At 41.0% G+C, this 21,552-nt stretch overlaps 1 protein-coding gene across 1 annotated transcript in view; it reads left to right on the top strand.

The window, feature by feature from the left end:
- MTR (5-methyltetrahydrofolate-homocysteine methyltransferase) overlaps positions 1–21,552 on the top strand; it is a 78,859-nt gene that overhangs the window by 18,493 nt on the left and 38,814 nt on the right. Inside the window, 13 exon segments of the mRNA XM_048485678.1 lie at positions 177–283; positions 3,080–3,139; positions 4,388–4,471; positions 4,474–4,484; positions 9,735–9,835; positions 11,089–11,150; positions 12,052–12,119; positions 12,883–12,962; positions 14,173–14,285; positions 15,473–15,613; positions 15,996–16,181; positions 19,300–19,479; positions 21,229–21,345. Coding sequence (XP_048341635.1) covers positions 177–283; positions 3,080–3,139; positions 4,388–4,471; positions 4,474–4,484; positions 9,735–9,835; positions 11,089–11,150; positions 12,052–12,119; positions 12,883–12,962; positions 14,173–14,285; positions 15,473–15,613; positions 15,996–16,181; positions 19,300–19,479; positions 21,229–21,345 — 1,310 coding nt within the window.

Here is a 21,552-nt window from a genome sequence, read left to right as displayed (position 1 = left end):
AGTTAACCCTGTATACTTCTTACTTCTCTGTTCCTATCTTTTAGAACACTTTTTAGAGTGTTCTGTATCACCTGGGAGAACCATCTTTACAGTTAGGATCAGAATATGTAATATGGATTTCTGTTGTCATTTCATAGCGTAAAGATGAGAAAATTGTGAAATCTGTTGTTTAACAGATTTTGATGAACTGGTGGAAGCATATACAGAACAGGCCAGAGGACTTCTAGATGGTGGAGTAGATATCATGTTAGTTGAAACCGTATTTGATACAGCCAATGCCAAGGTAAGATTGCGTTGAACAGTTTGATAATGACTTATTGAAATCTAACATATTTGGACTGATACTGTCTGAACTGGATTAATCACTTTTTAGCTACAGTTTTTACCTATAGTGGTTTTTCCCAGTGAAACTTCTAAATCTGGTGACAGCTTTCCCAAGTATAGTGAATTTATTGTTGATGGAACATTAAAGTAAATGTTCTTGAGTATGCCTTTTTTAATGGCTGTATAAGGATAGTAACTTGGATCTACTGGAAGACTTCCACATGTGTGAGGAACTTTGTATAAGATACAAAACTATAAAAATATCCCTTTAGAAATATAAACAGTGGATTAGGTGAATATGTTTTTATATTATTAAGTGTGTAAAAATTCACAAAGGGGGAGTCAGCTGGTGGATGGCCTCTGCTTACAACCATTTTAAACGGTCATTCCCACAATAGGTACACTTTTTCAGTTGCTTTCCCAGGAAACTGCTAATACTTATCTAGGATTACAAATAAAGATTATATTAAATGCACATCATATTATGTTACTGAATGTATTGACACTGGCATAAAATTATAATAGTTTTTCCAACTGAAAAATGGGCAAAGTATGTACGACAAGTAACCAGGCTGTCTTAAGGTAAGTGAAATTAGTTAAATAACACAACAGACTGAATAGCTTGCTTAATTGCTAAGGTCTAATATTGGAAACAGAAATACAATATTAATGTTAATGTCTGTAATTGGGTTTTTTATGATTTTGATAAGTATAGAGGTCTGTTATGAGAGGTTGTGATAATACTTTCAGTAATGATTTAGTGAATATCATACATTGCTGCTCTCTGTGTTTTGAATATTCTACAAACTTTTAAGGATTGTTGTATTCTTTCTGTTAAAGACTTCTTTGCTATGTATTTACATTGAGGCAATAGGCAGCTGCTGATTTGTTGAAATTATTTAGTTATTTCCAGTATTTATATACTAGCTTTGAGCAAAACTATTTTGCAACATAATTTGCAATAATCAAGCCATTTTAAAATGGGGTAGACTGAAACAGTTTAAAACAATTCAGAGCTAAGGAAGAGGCAAGGGATATTTCATGTTAATTTCTAAACATTTTACTTGTCCCCAAAAAGAGGTTAAGGAGGTTATTAAACAGTCCTGGAACCGCAATCAAGAAATGCTCAGCTCCTGGTAAAAGCCATTATCACTTCATGAACAGCAGAGCCTCCTTAGTGGAGTGAAGCTCAAATGGTAGAGGACACTTCCTGAGACACAAGCTGGGTAGGGGTTTAAAGGTCAAAACCAGCACTTAGAAACTGGTAGCCAATGCAGATGCTGTACAGCAAATGTAATGTTCTTATGTCTACAGCTGTCAAGGGATGTTCAAGGACTCTTTGCAGTACTTGAAGTTTACTGCAAACAATTTTCAAAGGTAGCCCTATAGAAAATGCATTTCAGAAGTCCTAATACAGAAGTTACCAAGGCATGAATGACAGTGGCTAGTCCAGGGGTAGGGAACCTGCGGCTCTCCAGATGTTCAGGAACTACAATTCCCATCAGCCTCTGTCAGCATGGCCAATTGGCCATGCTGGTAGGGGCTGATGGGGAATGGATTCCTGGTATCCTGGAAAACGGTCAGGCTAATCTTTGTCAGTGGATGCAGCTGATGGATTACTCAGAGCTGAAAAAGGCATTCTGGGTCAGAGACTCCTGCAGTACTGCTGGCTCTGAAAGTATCACCAAACTACAATTTGTACAGTTCTTATGAGTTCCAAAGCATTGCTAAACCACCTGCCTCTTCAGGTTTTTGAGAGGCTCATGTTCTCTGACCTGTATTTGTACTTGCAAGATGTATTGAAGGGTTCAATGAAAATACTTCACTGGACTGTGCTGTATTGCTCTGCAGCCCTACATATGGAATGCTTACCTCGGGACTCTTCTCTGTGCAGTGGGCTTGCAGAGGGCTCTCCTCGCATTTTTCTGTTTACACAGGAGGAGGCACTCCCTCCTTTCCCTGGTGTTTTTCTTCAGCAAGCTCTCCGGGCCTGGTTTTCTTAACTCTGCACATGAAGTGATTCTTAAAGGCACAGATCTCATTACATCCAATAGTTAAGACTGCTGGCTTAGCCCTTTAAGCTGCACTTATGTTGATATTGCTGTTCCAAAAGTAATCCCCCCTCCCCACTCCAATGAAAGAGGCAAAGCAGTTCCCAGGACCACAAGTTGCTAAAGAAGGAGACCATCCTAGAGCAGATATTCTCTCCCCCTCCCCCTCCATACAACACCACCTGCTGCTGGTGCTGCTGCCACCAGAGGACAGAGGCTTATTATTTCCAAGCTCTCTTTTTATAGATATCTTGAAATGTCAAGAACATTAGGGGTTGGTGTTGTGTGAGTGAGCTTATATTCTGTTACTTGAGGCAGCTGGTAACATGGAAGGGGTGGTGAGGGGGAAGGCTGGCTGTGGGCACAGGGAAGATCTTCCAGACAAAGCTGTGCTCACTGGCAAATCGCCCTGCTCTGGCTGCAAAGCAAATTGAAAGTCATGCTAAAAGTGGTCTTGCTTGCCATGGAGAATGGAAAGTGAAAGCAGGGCTTGAGAAAATAGGTTAAATGTATAAGAAATTTTACTGCGACTGACATTTGCCCCCCATCATGCAACAAGCACATTGTGCGTAATTGGCCTGCAATTGTTTTTTTATTGGAAAAACATGAGTATTGGGATGAAATGTTATGGAGCCATTATAACCTCCTCTGGAATAGTTTGAAAACTCCAAAACACTAATACTTTCTGATGTTATTTCTGATAGGCAGCTCTGTTTGCTCTCCAGAAATTGTTTGAGGAAGAATATTATCCAAGACCAATATTTGTGAGTATAAGGCCGAACTTTTTAGAAAGAAGTGTTATTTTCTATAGTTGCTCAGAAGTTATTCAGATGTTTTTGGTTACACTGGACATGAATTTAGCCTTCTACAGTGAAAATATATTAACTTTCAGTTCATGATTTATTTTTTTAGCCACAGACACAGATCTTTATATGTCTACAAAATGCGTATTTGAACATCTGACATATTTATTATACAAGATATCGATATTGCCTTCTATTCCTGGCGTTTTTTGTCTTGACAAATTTTGCATTTTATCTTACAGTATAGCTCTGATGTTCTGCCTGTTTTGGCAGGAGTTTCTGAGTTATCTTATGTACAGAATGTAATGTAATAGTAAAATAAATAAATGATTTGGGTCCCAAACCTGCCTTTTTCCTTGTATCTTTTCACATATTGACCAAGGGTATTGTATGAAAGAAACCTCATGGTGTTTTAATAATCCCATTCAAACATCACAAACTGGATTTTAAAAAAATTGACAAGAATGAACCTGGTTTATTCTCTCACTCCCTGTCCCCCCCCCCCCCCGCCCCACTTCTCCTTGTACAATTGAAGACTTCCTGGATTCAGAAATCTAACTCCAGTGTGCTGGGAGGTCTAAAATGGGACACCTTATCAAATTGGGGTTTATACTTTTCCATCCTGTTTCACCATCCCTTTGATAGAAAAGCACGAGTCTGGTTCAGTGAAAGAGATTGTCTGAATTTTGTCTGTTTCAGATTATATGAAGGATTATATTTGATGAACCACAAATAAGTCATAAAAGGCTAGTCCTTCCCAGTTATACTGCTGCTCATTCTAAATAAATGTGGGGGGAGGGGGGGGGGGAAGGAAGGATCTGGTGTTGGTTTCTATGGAGATCCTGCATTGATTTTGGAATTTCCTCTGCACCCAGAAGAACAGCAGTTGTGTGCATTGTTGGCAGTACAGTGTTCAACAGAGGAATGCTTGAGGTCATGTAGTATTCAGTAGAATGTCAAAATGAAAGTCTCCAGTGCTGACAAATCATAGACTTCAACAGACAAGCTGCTACATTTCCCTGAGAGAAAGCCAATCTTTGTGGTGAAGCTAAAACTTTTGTTTGCTGAGGTTGCGGACACTGAGAGACCTTCAGTTATTCTAAATTACTGCATTAATTTTTTTTATCCAGTTAACTTTTAGCTTTGCTATTGCTGCCTTTATATCACATATTTTTCTTTTCTTTTTTTCCTCCCTGCTGTGATCTTTAGGTATCGGGAACCATTGTTGACAAAAGTGGTCGTACTCTCTCTGGCCAGACTGGGGAAGCGTTCGTCATCAGTGTATCTCACAGTGAGAGCCACTTTGGTGAGAGGACCTGCATTCTGGAATCCACTTATGATAAAACTGGCCAGTGGTGATAGGGTTTTCCTGCTAACACAGATCCAGGGGAATGAAGCTTGTTGGGAGTGTTTAAATGCACTCAGTTGCTTGCACACCAGACCCCAGTCTAATGTAATCAGTTGCTTGACAAGAAATATGCACAACCCAATGGTTTTTAAAAAAGGCAAAGATGACTTTTCTTAGAGTGATGCAGGCAGTTGCCAGCTAAGTCCTCTTGACCCTTCCTTGTATGCATTTTAATTGGCAGAATTCTGTGTACCCGTCTGTTTACAACACTTCCCCAGTCAGTACTTTGCCTCCTTGTCCATTGTCAGTGCTGCAGTGAAATCTTGTATAATTCTGCTCTATGCTGACCTGTGACAGCAGTTAATGAGAGTTAATCATAGCTGTAGCACGTTTACTACTGAATAGTGGCTTTGGAAAAGGTAAAAATAGCATGTCTGTTGCTGCTGTCATGCAGAAACCTGAAAGTAAATGATGCTGTATTACCTCTTGCTTCTCATCAGAGACTGAATCCCCAGTGGGAGCTCTGTGAAAAGGCCCATGATCACAGAGAGATTATACCTTGTCTTAGTCATTTTTGAACCTCCCATCTGCTTCCTCCTGTCTTGCCACCTGGGAGCTCCAGGAGAGAATCAACAGATGAAGATTGTTGCAAGAGGCAGATGTTGATGAAATGTAGCAAAGAGAAAAACAGCAGCTGAAGGTGTAAAAGGGAACCTGGACCCAATCATGGTGAAAGTTGATCGATCAGTCTTGGCTTAGCAGTTTGGAGTGAGATTGCATTTGTCTGTTCCTCAATAAGGATAACAGCATTAACAACCGTTACTGTGGTTCTGGCATGGCCTTTGAATTGCATTCAGATTATTGTTCATCTCTTTGAAATGACACATTTCCCATTTATTGCAGGCTATATACATGTGCACATGCTCCTATTTCAAAAGTGATCTGTGTGAACTTAGGTTTATACTTATCTGGTTACTTTAAAATTATTTCAGTATTTGATTATTATTGAGCTGAATAATTTATTGCCTTCTTCTGAAAAGCTTGGTAGATTACCGGTATCTGTGCTCGCTCAACAGACTTTTATCCAAGTACAGATCAAGCCTAGAGTGTCACAGGTGTTGATACTTATAGTGCCATTCTAAGTAGGGTTACACCTTGACTAGGGCAGAGGGGTAGGTATAAATTTTGTAAATAAACAAAATAAATACAAACTCTGCTTAGTTGGCATGGCTCTGTTATTTTTCTGCCCCACTTGCCTTGGAGCTTAGAGGTGCTTATTGGCCTTCCATTGGATGACACATTCTGCTGGTGGCCGTGGCACTTAGTGAAGAATCAGGGTCCTTCTTTCCTTCCAGTCCTTTTAAAGCAGCACTAGATGGAATGGCTGTGGTTTGCGTGGCAGGAAGAAGCCAAGGAATAGCAGGAAATTCTTTCTTTTGTATATTCAGATTCCTCTGAGGCGTGAGGAAAATTTCTCATGGGAACTTGAGCTTGATGCCAGATGTGTATTTGCATGTTTCATGTTGATATTTGCACCCTACCCTGGTGAGAGATTGTTCAAGAAGCTCTTCCACGTGCAAAATGTTTGTCTCATAAGCACTGAGGCAGATAATTCAATTGCATAATTTTAATGCTAGCCTTAGGTATATTATGCAGATGAACTCTCAAGACCTACACTCCTTTAACAGTATTTTAACTTTTTTAAAAGGAAGAAAATAAATACTGGGAAGTAATTTAGGAGTTATCATTTCAAGAAACTATTTTTCAGACAGGAAAAGGGTTTTCTTGCTTGTCCTTTAATTTCTGATCTTCCTTTTATGGTCACAGTACAGATGTTGTCAGTGTTAGTGCACACTCAGTAGAGATACTCAGTTTTTCTTATCCTTCCCAGTTTTATACAATGACCCTTTCAGCACAAATCACCTAAAACTTCTGTAAAATGTTTTCAATCCTCCCTTTACCACAATGTATGTGTCCACACTCACCCCCTCAAAATGATTTCTGGCTGCCATTTTGTGATTTTTCCTGGTTTTTTAAGAACATTGTTGGATTGATGCTTCAAAGCTTTACAATCTCAGCTTCAGTTCTCTCGACCACACATACTCAATCCTTCGAAGATTAGTCCGCCAAAATAAAAAATGGGAAATGCTGCAAATAAACAAGCTTGAAAATGTTTTAAAAGGTTTGTGCGGCACATACCAGTGTTTTAATTCCTCATGCCAAATGATGTTGATCTCCTTCAATGCAGTGTAAGGTTAAAATGGTATGAAAACAAGTGGTCTCTTACTCCATGCATAACAACCTTTACTATAGGACAGGTAAAACATGGTTTGACATTATGAGAACAGATGGTGCTTGCAACCAGTAGACTATTCTGTAAGGTATCTTGTTTTCTGAGCTTTTTCTTGTGGATGTTATTTTGTATTTGTTATCATAATGTTACCACTTAGGTGCTATGTAGGTTGTTAACTTGACTTGTCAGTAGCCTTAACTTATCTAGTGTGATTGCTGCATAATGACGCTGTTGTATAATGACTCTGTTGCAAATTGACTTCAACCGCTTATTAGTTCAAAACAAATTGGAGCACACTTTCTGCTTCATCTAGTTGTGAATGGAGGGCAGTTGGTTTGAATATTGAAGCCTTAAAACATAAAGCATTCAGAAGGGGGCAATAATATGAAGATTGGGCTGGTAACAACAAAAACTTTTTTAGAATCATATTTTTTTTTCAAAAATTTTCCCTGTCCAAAGTCTTTGTGCTTTTCCTTGGTTCTACAATCTGCGTCTGTTATATGTCATCAAGTTGCTTTCAACTCATGGTAACCCTATGAATCAATGTCCTCCAAATTTTTCTGCCATTAACAGCCTCATTCAGGTCTTACAAACTGAGGGCTGTGGCTTCTTTTAAAGAGTCAGCTTACCCCATGTTGAGTCTTCCTTTATTATTGTCTTTTCCAGTGGCTCTTGTCTTATAATGTGATAGAAGTACAATAGCCTCAGTTTAGTCATTTTAGCTTCCTGGATCAGTTCAGGCTTGATTTGATCCTGAATCCACTTTTTTTTTGTTTTTTTTGGCTGTCCATAGTATTCATACCACTGTCTTCCAAAACTGTATTTCAAAGGAATCTACTTTCTTCCTGTCTGCTTTCTTCATTGTCCAACTTATCTCGAACAATTAATGTTCCTCCCCTCATCTAAATTTAACCCAGCTTTCTTCGTGATATGTTGTGCATACAGGTTGAAGAGATAGGGAGGTAAAATGCATCCCTTATAACTTGTTTGCCGATCGGAAACCATTCTGTTTCTCCATATTCTGTCCTTACAGTAGCCTCATCTCTTGAGTACAAGTTGTATAACTAAACAATCAGATACTGTGGCTCAGCAGTTTTCTTTAAAACCAGCCATAGTTTTTTATGATCCATACAGTCAAAACCTTTGCTTTAATCTGGGAAGCACAAACTGATTTTCATCTGAAATTCTCTCATTTGTTTCAATAAAAAAATGTAAATTTGCAATAGGATCTTTAGTACCTCTTTCTTTTCTGAATCCAGCTTGAATATCAGGCATTTCTCACTCCCTATGTAACAGTGTTTGTTGTTAGATTTTGAGCATCACTTTACTTGTGGGAGAAATTAATACAGTGGTTTGATAATTGCTGCAATCTTTAGTATCTCCTTTTTTAATATTGGAATGTACATTGAGCCTTTCCAGTCTGTGGACCATTGTTTTGTTTTCCATTTTTTGTTGGCATATTGTTCAGTTTTTGATGGTCTCCACTTCTGTGGCCTGGATTAGCTCTATTGCTGTATCTGCTCCTGTTGATTTGTTTGTTGTAATTGCTCTCAGTGCAGCTTTCACTTTACTTTCTAAAAGTACAGGCTCTTCTTCAAAAGATTCTTCTTGGAAGGAATTGTTAACCTTTCATCTCTTCTGCATGATTCTTCCGTGTATTGTTCCCACCTTTTCTTGATTTTGTCCTGTTCAATTAATGTTTCCATGCTGATCTTTCAGCATGCCTACCTATGCTTTAAATTTCCCTTTGATTGCTTGGATTTTGTGGAACAGATCCTCTTATCCTTTTTTGTTGTTCTCCTCTGTCCTTTACACTGGATATTATAAAAGTTCTCTTTGTCTCTGTGTGCCAGTTACATGATGCTGCAGTGAGAGTTTCAATTCTGTTTCTATCGCCTTTTATTCTTGCTTCTAGCAGCAATTGAACTTTATATTATTTGAATGTTCTGGATGTCCCTTTGGTCATATGAAAAAAACCTAAGTAATATTGTATGCCAGCTTGCCCATTTGAAGATCAGTAGTCTTTCACATCAATCCCTTCAGCATCAAAAGTGGGCTCCCTTTTTCTGACCCTCACTGCTAGAGTCCTTGGTTGAGGTTCGATGGGCTTACCTTGCTGGCTGCCTAAAGTGGGTGGAGCTTGTTTTCTGACTGGACTGCTCCAGAAGGGAAGTGGCTTCTTGAGTTTGTTGATCTCTGTAGAAAGAATCAGTCTCTTTCTCTTCCTATAGCTGCTATTAATTTCCTTGGCTAACCCCTTGTTTGCTCTGTACTTCTAAGAAGTTACCAGTTGATAGAACCGAACGGAAATCTTACCTTGCTGCCGGAATAGCAGCAAGGAGTTTCACCTTCCTCATAGGAGAAACTCCATTTTATAGAAATTGTTCATGGAAAATGCTTCTCATAAATGTTCATGCATAGTAGATTGGGGCCTGGGATTTGGCAGAGATAGTTGGGGATTTGTTTATTTAATATTCATACATTACTTTTCTCCTATTGGGGACCTAAGGTTTTCAACATTGTTCTCCCTTCCTTGGTTTTATTGATTGGATTCCTAAGCTAAGGTGTGGGTCTGGGGTGGGTGGGAGATCATGGTTGAACTTCCTTGGAAGTTCACAGCAGCCACATACAGGTCCCTGGTGGCTGTGGGTGGAGATGCACATACGACTTCTCACTTACCGCCCCTCCCTCCTAGTCCACTCATTCACCCTGTCACCTGTTTTTTGCAAAAATGCTAGCTAATATCTGTAAAGTACCTCCCCTCCCTACCACCCTGATTGCCAGGTTCTACTTTCCCTTTAGTATTTGCACTTCAGAACAAATAGTGTGTGTTGTATATGTGTTCAGTAAGTTCTTTCTATCTTTTTGGCATGTGTTATAATTGCAGCAAGGATTATGCTTTCTTGTCTTTCTAGCATTGGATTAAACTGTGCTTTGGGAGCAATGGAAATGAGGCCTTTCATTGAAACTATTGGGAAATGCACAACTGCCTACATAATTTGCTATCCCAATGCAGGTATGTTCAAATATACATCAGCCTTTGAACACTGGTAGAACTAACACATGTTGTGAACAACATACTAAGGAGCATTTTAAAAATAATATCTACTACACAACATGGCTTTATCTATGGATTCTTAAATCCACTGATCAGGGCCATATTAAGAAGGGAAATTTTGCTCCTAACTTGGAAGACCCTCTATTACGGCCTTAGAGGGTGAGCAGTGAGGAGTGGGCTCTAATTTTAAAGTGATATGAACAAACTCTGAGCATTTTCAGAAATCTCTTATATATCTGGACTATTGAGAATCATGAATTTTGCCAAATGTCCTCAGTGGTCACTGGACAACCTTTGCAGGACTGCCAGCCTTCCAACCTTGGTTTCTGTTAGTAAAAGGTAGGGAGAGGGCTTTCCAGGCTGTTTTGGTCTTTGAGGGAGGACTCATCTGGGCAAGACCCAGCAGCAACCACTGGTGACTCAGTATCACCCAAACTGCTTGAATCATCCAGGTCCACCTGCTTGCTAATGTTTAACAGCAGAACCTGACTCTGGGGTAGTGCAGTACTATGCAAAGTTACTCTAAGCTAAGCTAATTGATTTTAGTAGCATTAGACTGGAACCATTCTGCATAGGATTGAACTGTAAGTGATTCTATTGCTTGAGAAAATCTAATTAAGAAAGACTAATGAGTTTTTTTATTTATTAGCAGCGTAGCACATACTCATTCAGATGAAATAACCTTCAGTACTGTTTAATTTTCTGCAGAACATTGCTTTAGAAACTGAACTACAGAGCGTTGAGCCTTTCTTGTTTCTAATGGGAAGAAATTCCCTTATTAGCACTTACGTTTGTGTGTAAGGATGCCTCAAGTAAGGATGTTCTTCAAAACATGTTTTATGGAGTAAATTATATATTGTGTTGATCAATTGAAATCATAAATAAAAAATGAAGTGTCTTCATCTTTGTTCATAGAACTTATAAACAAGGGCTTTATTTAGTTCTTGATTAAGTAGTTGACCCTTTTAATTGACCAAAATGATTTGATCAGTTCATCAGGCATAAAATATTTTTCCCATAAATGTAAGATCTCTTAAAAATTACTGGTGGCAAATTGAAGTGTGCTGAAACTTATGCATCTGTCAACTACCAGCAAAGTTTACTGCTGCTTAAAACAATTGTGTTGCTCATGTGCAGATTTAACAGTAAAATTTGTATGATGATTGACAAGGACTTCTTTACTATGGTGTTTAACCTTCATGTTTAATTAGGTCTTCCTAATACCTTTGGTGGTTATGATGAAACTCCTGAAGTAACAGCCAAGCACCTAAAGGTATGACAAAGTTTCTTCACTATTAATGTATTTTTGTACTGAAATTTTTTTTTGTTCTTATATCAGTGAGACAATATTTTCACATCCAGTTTGGGGATTGAGCTTCCTATTACATAAATTTCATTACTACAGAACCCCAAGACTCTAAAATTCTAATTGAAAATGAATTAACATGTTAACAATATGTTCACCAACAAATAGATGAATTGATTTTTTTTGTTTTAATACCCAAGGGGGTGGGCTGGGGTGTTCCTGGGGGCAGAGCCTATGTTAGTCAACTTTCACCAGTATTCCAGCCTGGGAATGCTGCCCTCCAGGTCCACAGATTTATGCTGTACTATTGTGCAGTGTAAGCCTGTTTTCATATGGGACAATTTGGGCGGCAGGAGGGCGTTTGATTTTCCTCCTTTTTGTGCCACCTGAAGCCCCTTTGGAGGTGGTGTAGCACCACCTTTGCCTTGCCACCTCTGGCCAATACAGTGCCCCCCCCCCCCCAAAAAAAATCTGGAATACGCTGCTAGCCTTGCTGTCTGCAACAGGTGAGAGCAAATCAGATATTTGAAGATGGCAGTAGTGTTTCCTCTTAGTCTTCTCAAGTAAACATGCCTGGGTTCTTCAGAGTTTGCTCAGGACTTGGTTTCAAGACCCCTTTGCCATTGTGTTCTGGGAATATTCTAGTTTTTCAGTGTCCTTAAAATATAGTGCCTAAAACTGGAAACAGTATTCCACATGAGGCTCAGCTGGTGCAGAACAGAGTTACTTGCCGTGATCTGAACACCGTGCTTCTGTTAATGTACCCCCAAAGTGCATCAGTCTACTTAGTGCATGTGTTACTGCTGATGTGTCACTTCATTTGTTCCCTTTTGGTGGTACTTGAGAAGTGTTTCTTCCTCTCCTACAGGAATTTGCCTTAGATGGTTTGGTGAACATAGTTGGTGGCTGCTGTGGGACCACACCAGCACACATCCGGTAATGCCATCATTGCATTAACAACAAGACAATCTGAAGTCCCTTCTACTAGTACTTTCTACTAGTACTTTCTACTAGAATACTTTCTACTAGTATTCAAGGCTTGTTGAAAAGAAAACCTGTGGTAGTTATAGTGCCAGACTAGGACCTGGGAGACCTAGATTCAAGTTTCCACTGTGTTCACTGAGTGGTCTTAGACCAGACATACTCAGCCTAACCTACCTCACGTGGTAGTTCTGAGGAAGAAGTGTGGAACAATGAACATCCCTTTTGGCTCACTGAATAAGGAAGGGATTAAAAACTTGCTGAAAAAATAGATAAGAGAGGTGGAAGAAAGCTTTGTATTCTCTCACATGATTAGCACACTGTAGTTGTCATGGCTATATGAAATTCAGTCTTGGAGATACCCCTGGCCAAACACTGTGGCAACAGTTCTGTCTCTTTTTGAATTGTCACTATTGCAAGATGTGCATTCTTGTCATGTGAGTTCAATACGCTTCAGTGTATTGAAAATTATTAAGCAAACAAAAAGAAATATTTTTGCACTTTTGTTTTGAATTGTGCTCAAAAGTGAATGTATTAAGGACTATTTTCACAAAGGTCTGAGCAATGCCTGTGTCTACACCACCTTTCTGAGCTACTTGGAGGAAATCTGGCAGAAGACGGCAAAAAAAAAAGCAAATGTAAATGAAACAGGCTTCAGCATGTTGCCATTGAGCTGGATAGTAAAGCTGTGTCACTGTTTTGATTTTGTGTAATTCAGGAAGATAGCAGAAGCAGTAAAAACATGCAAACCTCGCATTCCTGCCTCCTCTGTGTCTGAAGGATGTATGTTGCTGTCAGGTGAGAGAGACTGATGTTTCCAACTTTCTAATCTGTGTTCTATTAAACTTTTGTATCTTGGAATCTTTTCCTGCTCCCCCTTGAGACACCGACAGCCTGTTGCGATTATGTATGCATTTTTTAAAAAGAAAGCTAAGGTCTATCTCTTAAGAAAATCCACAAGATCCTTAGCTTTATGTTTCTGAATGTGTCTTATTGTTACAATGGTTCTGTCAGGGATTCATAAAAGAGAGAGAGAGGCTGTTGGGGCAGTTTGGGTAATATTGCAAAAGAACAACAGCTCCTCCACTTGACACTGCTACCGTTGCAGATGCTATCTGCATTAGTGGGGGACTATCTTTGCCTTGTTGTTAGTGTTGCCTGACTTACTGTGGAGAGGGAACATCTTGTTATAAAGGTCACACTCTGTATTTTGTAGCTGGAATGATTCAACTACGTATTTGTTGGGGTGGATGAGCAAATTAGTGCATGACTGCCTCCACCTGGATGTCTGCTTTCTCTTGCCAGTGCCATTCTAATCCCATATCTATGCAACAATTTCCTTCCCTAGCGCATGATGGCCACTTAACTAGTTTGGGGACAGGGTGTGTGCCTATGTGATTGCTCAGGGCACATGCTCTTGCACTACAGTTGTGAGATACTGCCATAGCAGTCATGATACATAAGTTGTTGACCACTTGCTTTGCTTTCACACACTGCTTTATAATATGCTACTCTGTTGTAACTGAAGTTTCCACTTTCTATATTTGTTCATATCTTGAGTATTTATATTCTGCTTTTTGAGAAACCATGGTTGAAAGCAGGGCACATAATTCAAAAGTGGACAAATTATACCATTGGAGAATAAATCAAATACAAGCGGAGCAACATTTTAAAAGAGTAAAAAAAAAGTCAGTGAAGGCACCAGGTGGGAGTGAGTGACACACGTGAGTTTTTTAGTTGTGATGCCATTACTAAAGAGGTGCTATCCCTACTCCTCTAAGAGCAATCCTGTTTCAGTATAGGCGTATGCTGTTTTATCTAAATACAGATATCTATTCATAAATGTAAGTGTTTGTTGTTTCATTTGAAATGCCTGTAGATGGGTGACATCTCGTAGGGCTTCCTGTTCAATGTTGGGGCAAGCTGGGTGTACGTGAGTGTTAAGTTTTTAAAGCACTGTTCATTATTTTTCCTTGTCCGGTGGTGATAATCAAACTATCCTTTCAAGGTCTGGAACCATTCAGAATTGGACAATACACCAACTTTGTTAATATTGGTGAACGCTGTAATGTTGCAGGATCAAGAAAGTTTGCCAAACTCATAATGGCAGGCAATTATGAAGTAAGCCTTTAACTTACAAAAGCTTCTAGCTGGACTTTAAGTTACTAGATTTTACATTTCATAATCATATTTAAAAATCATGAAGTTTGCATGTACAGTTCCTAGGAAACAAATTGCAGATGAGAAGGTTTGCCTGTGGTCTTCCAGAGTTTGAAGTGTAGGTTTTTGCTACAAAATGTTTGCTACAAATGTTTTTGAAACAAAATGTTGAATATACTTCTCTTGCAGATGAGAGGCATGGTATATAAACAGCTTTGCATGTTTTATTGGTCTCAGACCTAAAAGTCATCATAGCTCAAAGTTTTCCTTAGTTCAGGCTTCAATATGCTGGCATTGCTAAGAGCGAGAAATATTGTTATGTGTAAGTTCAGCTGTTTTGGGCTTGAGATGATGTAAGAGAAGTATGTAGAAGTCAAGGGAAATGTGTGATATGATCATGGCTTGACTATAATACCAATGAAGGAACCATGCAAATAAGGGCAATGTTATCTTTTCTGAACAAACTAGATCCAGCTTGTGGGGTGGGCAGGTAGGATGAGAAGCAAGGCTGCTGCTGTAAAGATGCATATAATTTCTCTCACAAATGTGATTCCTGCATGTGTAGGTCACAGATCCAGTGTTGAGTGAAGTGAAAGAGAACTTGCTTAGATACTGCTATGGTAATGTATGAGGTGGACAGGAGGAAAATAAGTTGCTTGCTTCTTAGAGAGGAGTCTGTTTCAGAACAACACATTGTACAGACAACCTACTTTTCATGTGTATAAATCTTGATATCAGAAAAGAAATGTTCCTCAAGTTCGAGTAACCAGATGAACTAGATCAGGGGTAGGGAACCTGCGGCTCTCCAGATGTTCAGGAACTACAATTCCCATCAGCCCCTTTCAGCATGGCCAGTTGGCCATGCTGAAAGGGGCTGATGGGAATTGTAGTTCCTGAACATCTGGAGAGCCGCAGGTTCCCTACCCCTGAACTAGATACTTAAATTCTGGGAATTACTCCTTATTTCTCCTGGGTATTATCAAAAATACCTAGCATTATTTCCTTTCTCCCTAGAAAGGAAAGGGAACAATGCTGGGTATTTCTGATAACCTGTGTTACGTTAAGATAAATAACCGTGTGTAGCAGTAACAATACGAGTAAAAGAGTCTCAGCAAGTACTAATTCTTTAAACATTTTTTTCTTTAAAGGAAGCACTGAGTGTTGCTAAGGCCCAGGTTGAGATGGGGGCTCAAGTTTTGGATATAAATATGGATGATGGAATGCTAGATGGACCAAACGCTATGACTAGATTCTGCAACTTCATTGCGTCGGAGCCTGACATTGCCCAGGTGGTATGCACTGCTGCTGAGGCTTCAACAAAATGAATTTTCTTGCTGTTCAATCCTGTGGAATTTGCTTTTGTAATTTGCTTTTGTAACATTAAGAAGAATATTTTAAATCTGCACATGATATTCAGGGCACACATTGCCAAAGACTACAATAAAATGAACAAAAAGTGCCTTTCGTGCATCATAAGCGTTTTGGAGAATGAAAAATTAGATGCTATTTTTACATAGGAGTGCTGTGTGGTTTCCGGGCTGGCTTTTTCTCAGATAGCTTTGCAAATGACAACACTGTTTTGACATTCCTGTTTATGCTTCAGTGAGTGCTGGTGAAAAAGGTTTCTGATTTGCTTTAATAATGTCTAGACTTTCTCCCCACTGGTATCAGGTGCCACTCTGTATCGATTCATCAAATTTCTCAGTGATAGAGGCTGGATTGAAATGTTGTCAAGGCAAATGCATAGTGAATAGCATCAGTCTGAAAGAAGGTGAAAATGACTTCTTGGCAAAAGCAAGACAGATTAAAAAATATGGAGCAGCTGTGGTAGTTATGGCCTTCGATGAGGTTGGTCAGGTCAGTACTGATGTCTTTATGTGCCACTGATTGGATTTTGGGTCCAGTCCATAATCTGGATTTCCTAAAATAAATGAACAGAACAGTTATCAGTTCAAAGCAGACAGGGACATTTGATCGGGTATATATGACATCCTTGACTTGGGGCAGTTCATTTATTACCTACTCAGTTATTGAGCTCATTGGTGTCCTTGAAAGCGGTACAAGGCAATCAAAACATCAATTAATGAAGTTAATAAAAAGGAAAAAGACAATCATCAACAAAATTATTTGCTACATTTGAACATCAGTATTTTTGTGAGAATTCATATCAGTAACTGAATCCTGAACTTGGTGAGAAGGGCCCTCAAAGCCAATAGAGAGAAGGCAGGGGAGAAGTGATTATGCTCGCCCCCTTCTAGCCTCCGATCTATCCTGAGGAATGAGGGCTGTGGAGCTCAGGTACTCCCTGCTTCGTCCTTGGTGTTGATTAATGCCAGGTCCATCAATAATAAGACTGCAACGCTCTGGGATTTTCTCAGGGTTGAGCAGGTGGACCCGGCTTGTATCACCGAAACCTGGGTGCGTGATGGTGAGATGGTGGCTTTAGCTGAGGTCTCGCCCCCTGGTTTCGTGTGTACCCACCAATCTCGAACCCAGGGCCGGGGGTGGTGGTGTGGCACTGTTCATCCAGGATTCAATCCTTTTCAGGGCGATCCCTATCCCAAGGATCACCAGTACAGAGTGCGCTGGCCTTGAGTGGATGTCCTCGGAGAGGTTGGCTGTCTTTCTGGTGTACCGGTTGCCTAGCACACCGAGGAACGGCCTGTTGCAGCTGCTGGGGGCGGTGGCTGACTGGGCGTTGCGATTCCCCAGACTGATTTTCTTGGGTGATTTCTAAGCCCATGTCAATACCGCCTCATGTTCAGCGGTTGCGGACCTAGTGTCATCCATGGTGACGCTAGGCCTCTCCTTGATAAATTCTGGCCCCACATATGAGGCTGGTCATACTCTGGATTTGGTCTTTGGGTCGGGAGTTAATATGGTCGTATCCTCTATTGATAGAGTGCCATAGTCCGACCATAATGCCCTGAAGGTCCGGGTGGATCCGCCGTGCCAACCCTGTCCAGGCGATGGACAGATTTTTGTCCACCTGCGGAGATTTATGGATCCAGTTGGATTCCTGAATGCTCTGCGGGACCCTGAGCTCCCTCGCACCCTCGATGAGCAGGTGGAACACTGGAACTCCATGCTCTCCGATGCCATCGAGGTGATTGCTCCCCGGTGACCTCTGCGCCCCCTCACTGCAGTAATCTAATGTATGTTACCACGGCATTCACTACAATAGCAAGATCTTTTCTGCCCAGGAAGGGCTACACCTGGCTCACCAGCTGAAGTTGCTGAAATGTAGCCCTGTACACTGACAGGCGTTTGTCCAACTGAAGGCCCAGGTCCAGAAGCATCCCCCACAAACCTGATCCTTTAGGGAAAGTGCAGCCCCATCCAGAAGGAGGGATAGCACATCACCCAGATCATACCTCTCCCACCACCAGTAACACTTCATTTTTTCAAGTTTAAGTTTCAGTTTTTTTAGCCCTCATTCACTCCAAAACTGCTTCCAGGTACCTTTTCATGGTTTCCGCAGTCTCCCTTGGATCCTCTGGTGGCATTCAATAGAGTTGAGTGTCATCTGCATATCAGTGATAGTTCAGCCAAGATCTCTGAATGATGTCTTCCAATGACTTTATTAGATACTGAAAAGTGTGGGAGGCAAGGTGGAACCTTAGGGAACCGAGGGGCAGAGCAGCAGCCCCCCCTCCCCCAGCACTCTACTCTGAAACCTGTCCTTGAGGTAGAACTGGAACCACCACAGAACAGTGCCTCCCAATCCCAAAATGCACTGCAGAAGGATATCTTAAACCATGATATCGAACGTCGCCAAGAAGTCCAGGAGAATTAACAGTCACTCTCTCATCTCCCAATGCATGTAATCTACCAGCGCAGTCTGTTTCAGTCTGATAACCAAGCTTGAAACCAGATTGGAATGGATCTAAACAATCCTGTTCATTCAGGTCTTTCTGAAGTTGGCCAGCCACCATTTGTTCAACCACCTTGCTCAAGAATGGTAGATTTGAGACTGGATGGTAGTTATGCAATTCTGCTGGGTCAAGAATAGATTTCTTTATGAGTGCCTTAAAGTCATCCACTAGACCCTGGGCCACTCCCCACTTACCTCGTCTGAGTGCAACCCTGCAGCGACCCCTCATAGAAAAGCCTCCGTGGCTTTTGACCACGGAGACATTTGTTCCCCACTCATTTTCCATTCAGGAAATAGCGCGGGGTTCCACATCAAGAGTCAAAGAGGCAATCGAGCGTTCTGATTGGCTGGCACGCGTGTGCGTCATTTACACGTGGGAGTTGCAGCCAGCCGAAGGCGGGGCTCCATTTTGATTGGCTGACCCGAAAAGTTGGTTTGGATAAGCTGAACACATTGTTTTGAGACGTCTGCACATGCTGACGTCACTACCCGTTGCAAATTGCTTGGGCAGAAAAACAAAAGTAAAAATTGGTTTCGGTTTACACCACCAACAACCCTGTACTCAGCGCGCACTTTGCCAAGCTGCAAATCCGTGGAGCTCGAGCAAAAAAGAGCAATGTTGGCACGTCTTGTTGTGTACACGTCTCAATTTCCGAGCACTTTCTGACGGGGACTCCCTCCCTAAACAAAATGGTGGTTCCTGTTTCCTGATTGGCCGGAAGCTGCGCGTCAGAGCGAATCAGCCGCACGTAAACAGCCGAGGTTCCCCACCCCCCGCGGCACTCGCGGGGTTTTTGAAAATGTTGCTGCCCCTAATTTGCCGCGCGACAAGGAGGTGGGAGAGCGGCAAATTAAGGGCAGCTGCGCAGTGGGCGCTGGTGACGTGGGGAGCGTCCATCCTCCTCGTGTCTTTTAAAGAGGTGACCCCGCAGCTTATGGTGAGTGGGGAGTGGCCCCCTTTCTGTCTTATAACCAGGCCTGAAACCAGGTTGATAAAAATATACCAAAATAGTTCTTGAAATTTGGATTAAATAAAGTAAAGCATGCTTGACTTGGTCTGTAACATTTATGATTCCTTCCCTCTCCCATTTTATTTTCTAGGCCACAGAAACTGACGAAAAATATTTGATCTGCTGCAGAGCCTACCACCTTCTGGTGAACAAAGTGGGCTTCAATCCAAATGATATCATTTTTGATCCCAACATTCTGACCATTGGTACTGGAATGGAAGAACATAATTTATATGCTGTTAACTTTATCAATGCAACTAAAATCATAAAAGTGAGTGTGGGGTTTTTTAGTGTGGGACTTTTTGGTTCTACTCGTTTGGGAAGAAAGAAGCTGAATGCAACACATCACATATCAGTGATGACCTAATGGAACTCAAAAGGGCTTTCTGTACACTAGTAGGTCCTTATCATTCTTTTCCATAACATAAGAACATAAGAACAAGCCAGCTGGATCAGACCAAAGTCCATCTAGTTCAGCTCTCTGCTACTCGCAGTGGCCCACCAGGTGCCTTTGGGAGCTCACATGTTGATAGTTGCCTAAAAATAACAAACCATTAACTGTATTGGAAATATATTTAAATGGATCAATATTCTCAGTATATTGGTACTTTAACCAAAGGCCTTTGGCAAGCCATGTGAAAACTGCCTAATTTATTTAGCATATGTTCGATTACTATCAATGTATTCTGTCTCTCATCTGACTAGTATGAGCAGGATTCTTGTGCATACACGCACAATTTGTCTTCTTTGCAGGAGTTTTGTAACTTAAGGACAACTTTTGAGTTGCATTTTGAAGCCTGAAGCTGTTTTCTGTTGTTAAAGGGTGTTTTTCCTGAACTACTTCGGCTTTATTCTCATACTAATCTAGTGCCAGTGAGATATGGGGTACATGTTCTTTCAGCCCAATCCTACGCAGGGGTGAGGTGAATGATCTGTGGCGCTGGCATGGAGGTGCACCGGTTTGTTTGCCCTCCCTGCCAGCAAAAGTGCCAGGGAAGGCAAACTGGTAGGCAGGCAGAACCTCAGATCTTGGCAGTGCTCAACCAAGAAGACAGTCTAGCCCACAGAGCTATGTTGGCTTCTAGGCACATGCCAGTGCAGCTGGAGGCATTTCTGGAGGCCAGCTCCACTGGCCTTTGGAGCTGCAGGTGGGCAAAGAGTTTTTGGCTTTTGCTGCCTCCCTGTGCTGCCTGCAAACCCTCTGGAGGTGACATGATGGTGTGGGAGTTGCGCCATTCCCAAACATGTCAGCCCCGTGTGAGTTGGGCTGTTCGTTTAGTCGATGAACGTGCTTACAGTACAAAAGAAATGGAATAAATGTTCCAATCAGTAAATAGACTAACTAGCTCTCACATGGAAGGATTTTTGAGGAGATATGTAAGCCGAGAGGAAAAAAAATTCAAGCAGATACTAAATTTCCTGTGTGACGAAATGCAAAAAACCTTAAAGATACTCTTCTAAGACAGGAATACCCAGCCTATTTGAGCCTGTGGGCGTATTTGGAATTCTGACATGACATGGTAGATGCAGAACAAAATGGCTGCCATAGGAGGTAGACCCATCCACAAAATGATTGTCACAGCTTAATTTCAGTAAAACAGTGCAAATCCTTGAGCTACGGTGGCAGCTGTTGCCAAAACAACATTTAAAACAATCTGCAATGTCAATCAGAACCCTTCCTGGGCAAAAACAGTACCTTGTCCCACTCACTTCCTAAAAACACTTGATGGGCACCTGAAAAAGTATCAGCAGGTGCCATGGTGCTCACAGGCCCCACATAGGGGCCCCCTGTTCTGAGACACTTGCCATGACATGGTTCATCCTTTTGTTAGTGTTTTCTTCAGATTGACAATGGCATAGAATATAGTTGCATCTGTCTGTTTCACAGCTATGTGAATTTGTTCCTGCTTGCTATTAAGGGCATACACTATGTGTTCATAAAATGGCCCTTATGCCTTTTATAGGGAAGAAAATTTTATGAGATTTATGAGTTTACTAATACTTCACATGTTGTATTTAGGAAACACTACCCGGTGTCAAAATAAGTGGTGGTCTTTCCAATCTGTCCTTTTCGTTCCGAGGAATGGAGGCTATTCGAGAAGCAATGCATGGGGTGTTTCTTTACCATGCAATTAAGGTAACTATGTTTTATGTATCTCTTGATCAGATTATGTATGTTGTGTTCATTGAGTTACATCTACCACTTTGCTCAGCTAAGGGTGGTGTGTTCTGTCTGTGTAAAGTGCATTCCTCTGATTCAGGGGGCTTCTCTCCTGGTGGCACCTTTGGAATGTGTCATCCTTTGCCCAGAAGAGTGTTAAGATATAGCTCCTTATCCTCTCTC

Source organism: Sphaerodactylus townsendi, linkage group LG01, assembly GCF_021028975.2.
Source record: "Sphaerodactylus townsendi isolate TG3544 linkage group LG01, MPM_Stown_v2.3, whole genome shotgun sequence".
NCBI classification, from domain to species: Eukaryota; Metazoa; Chordata; class Lepidosauria; order Squamata; family Sphaerodactylidae; genus Sphaerodactylus; species Sphaerodactylus townsendi.
Note: the sequence above shows the minus strand (reverse complement) of the source record. Positions and strands in the feature narration are given on the sequence as shown.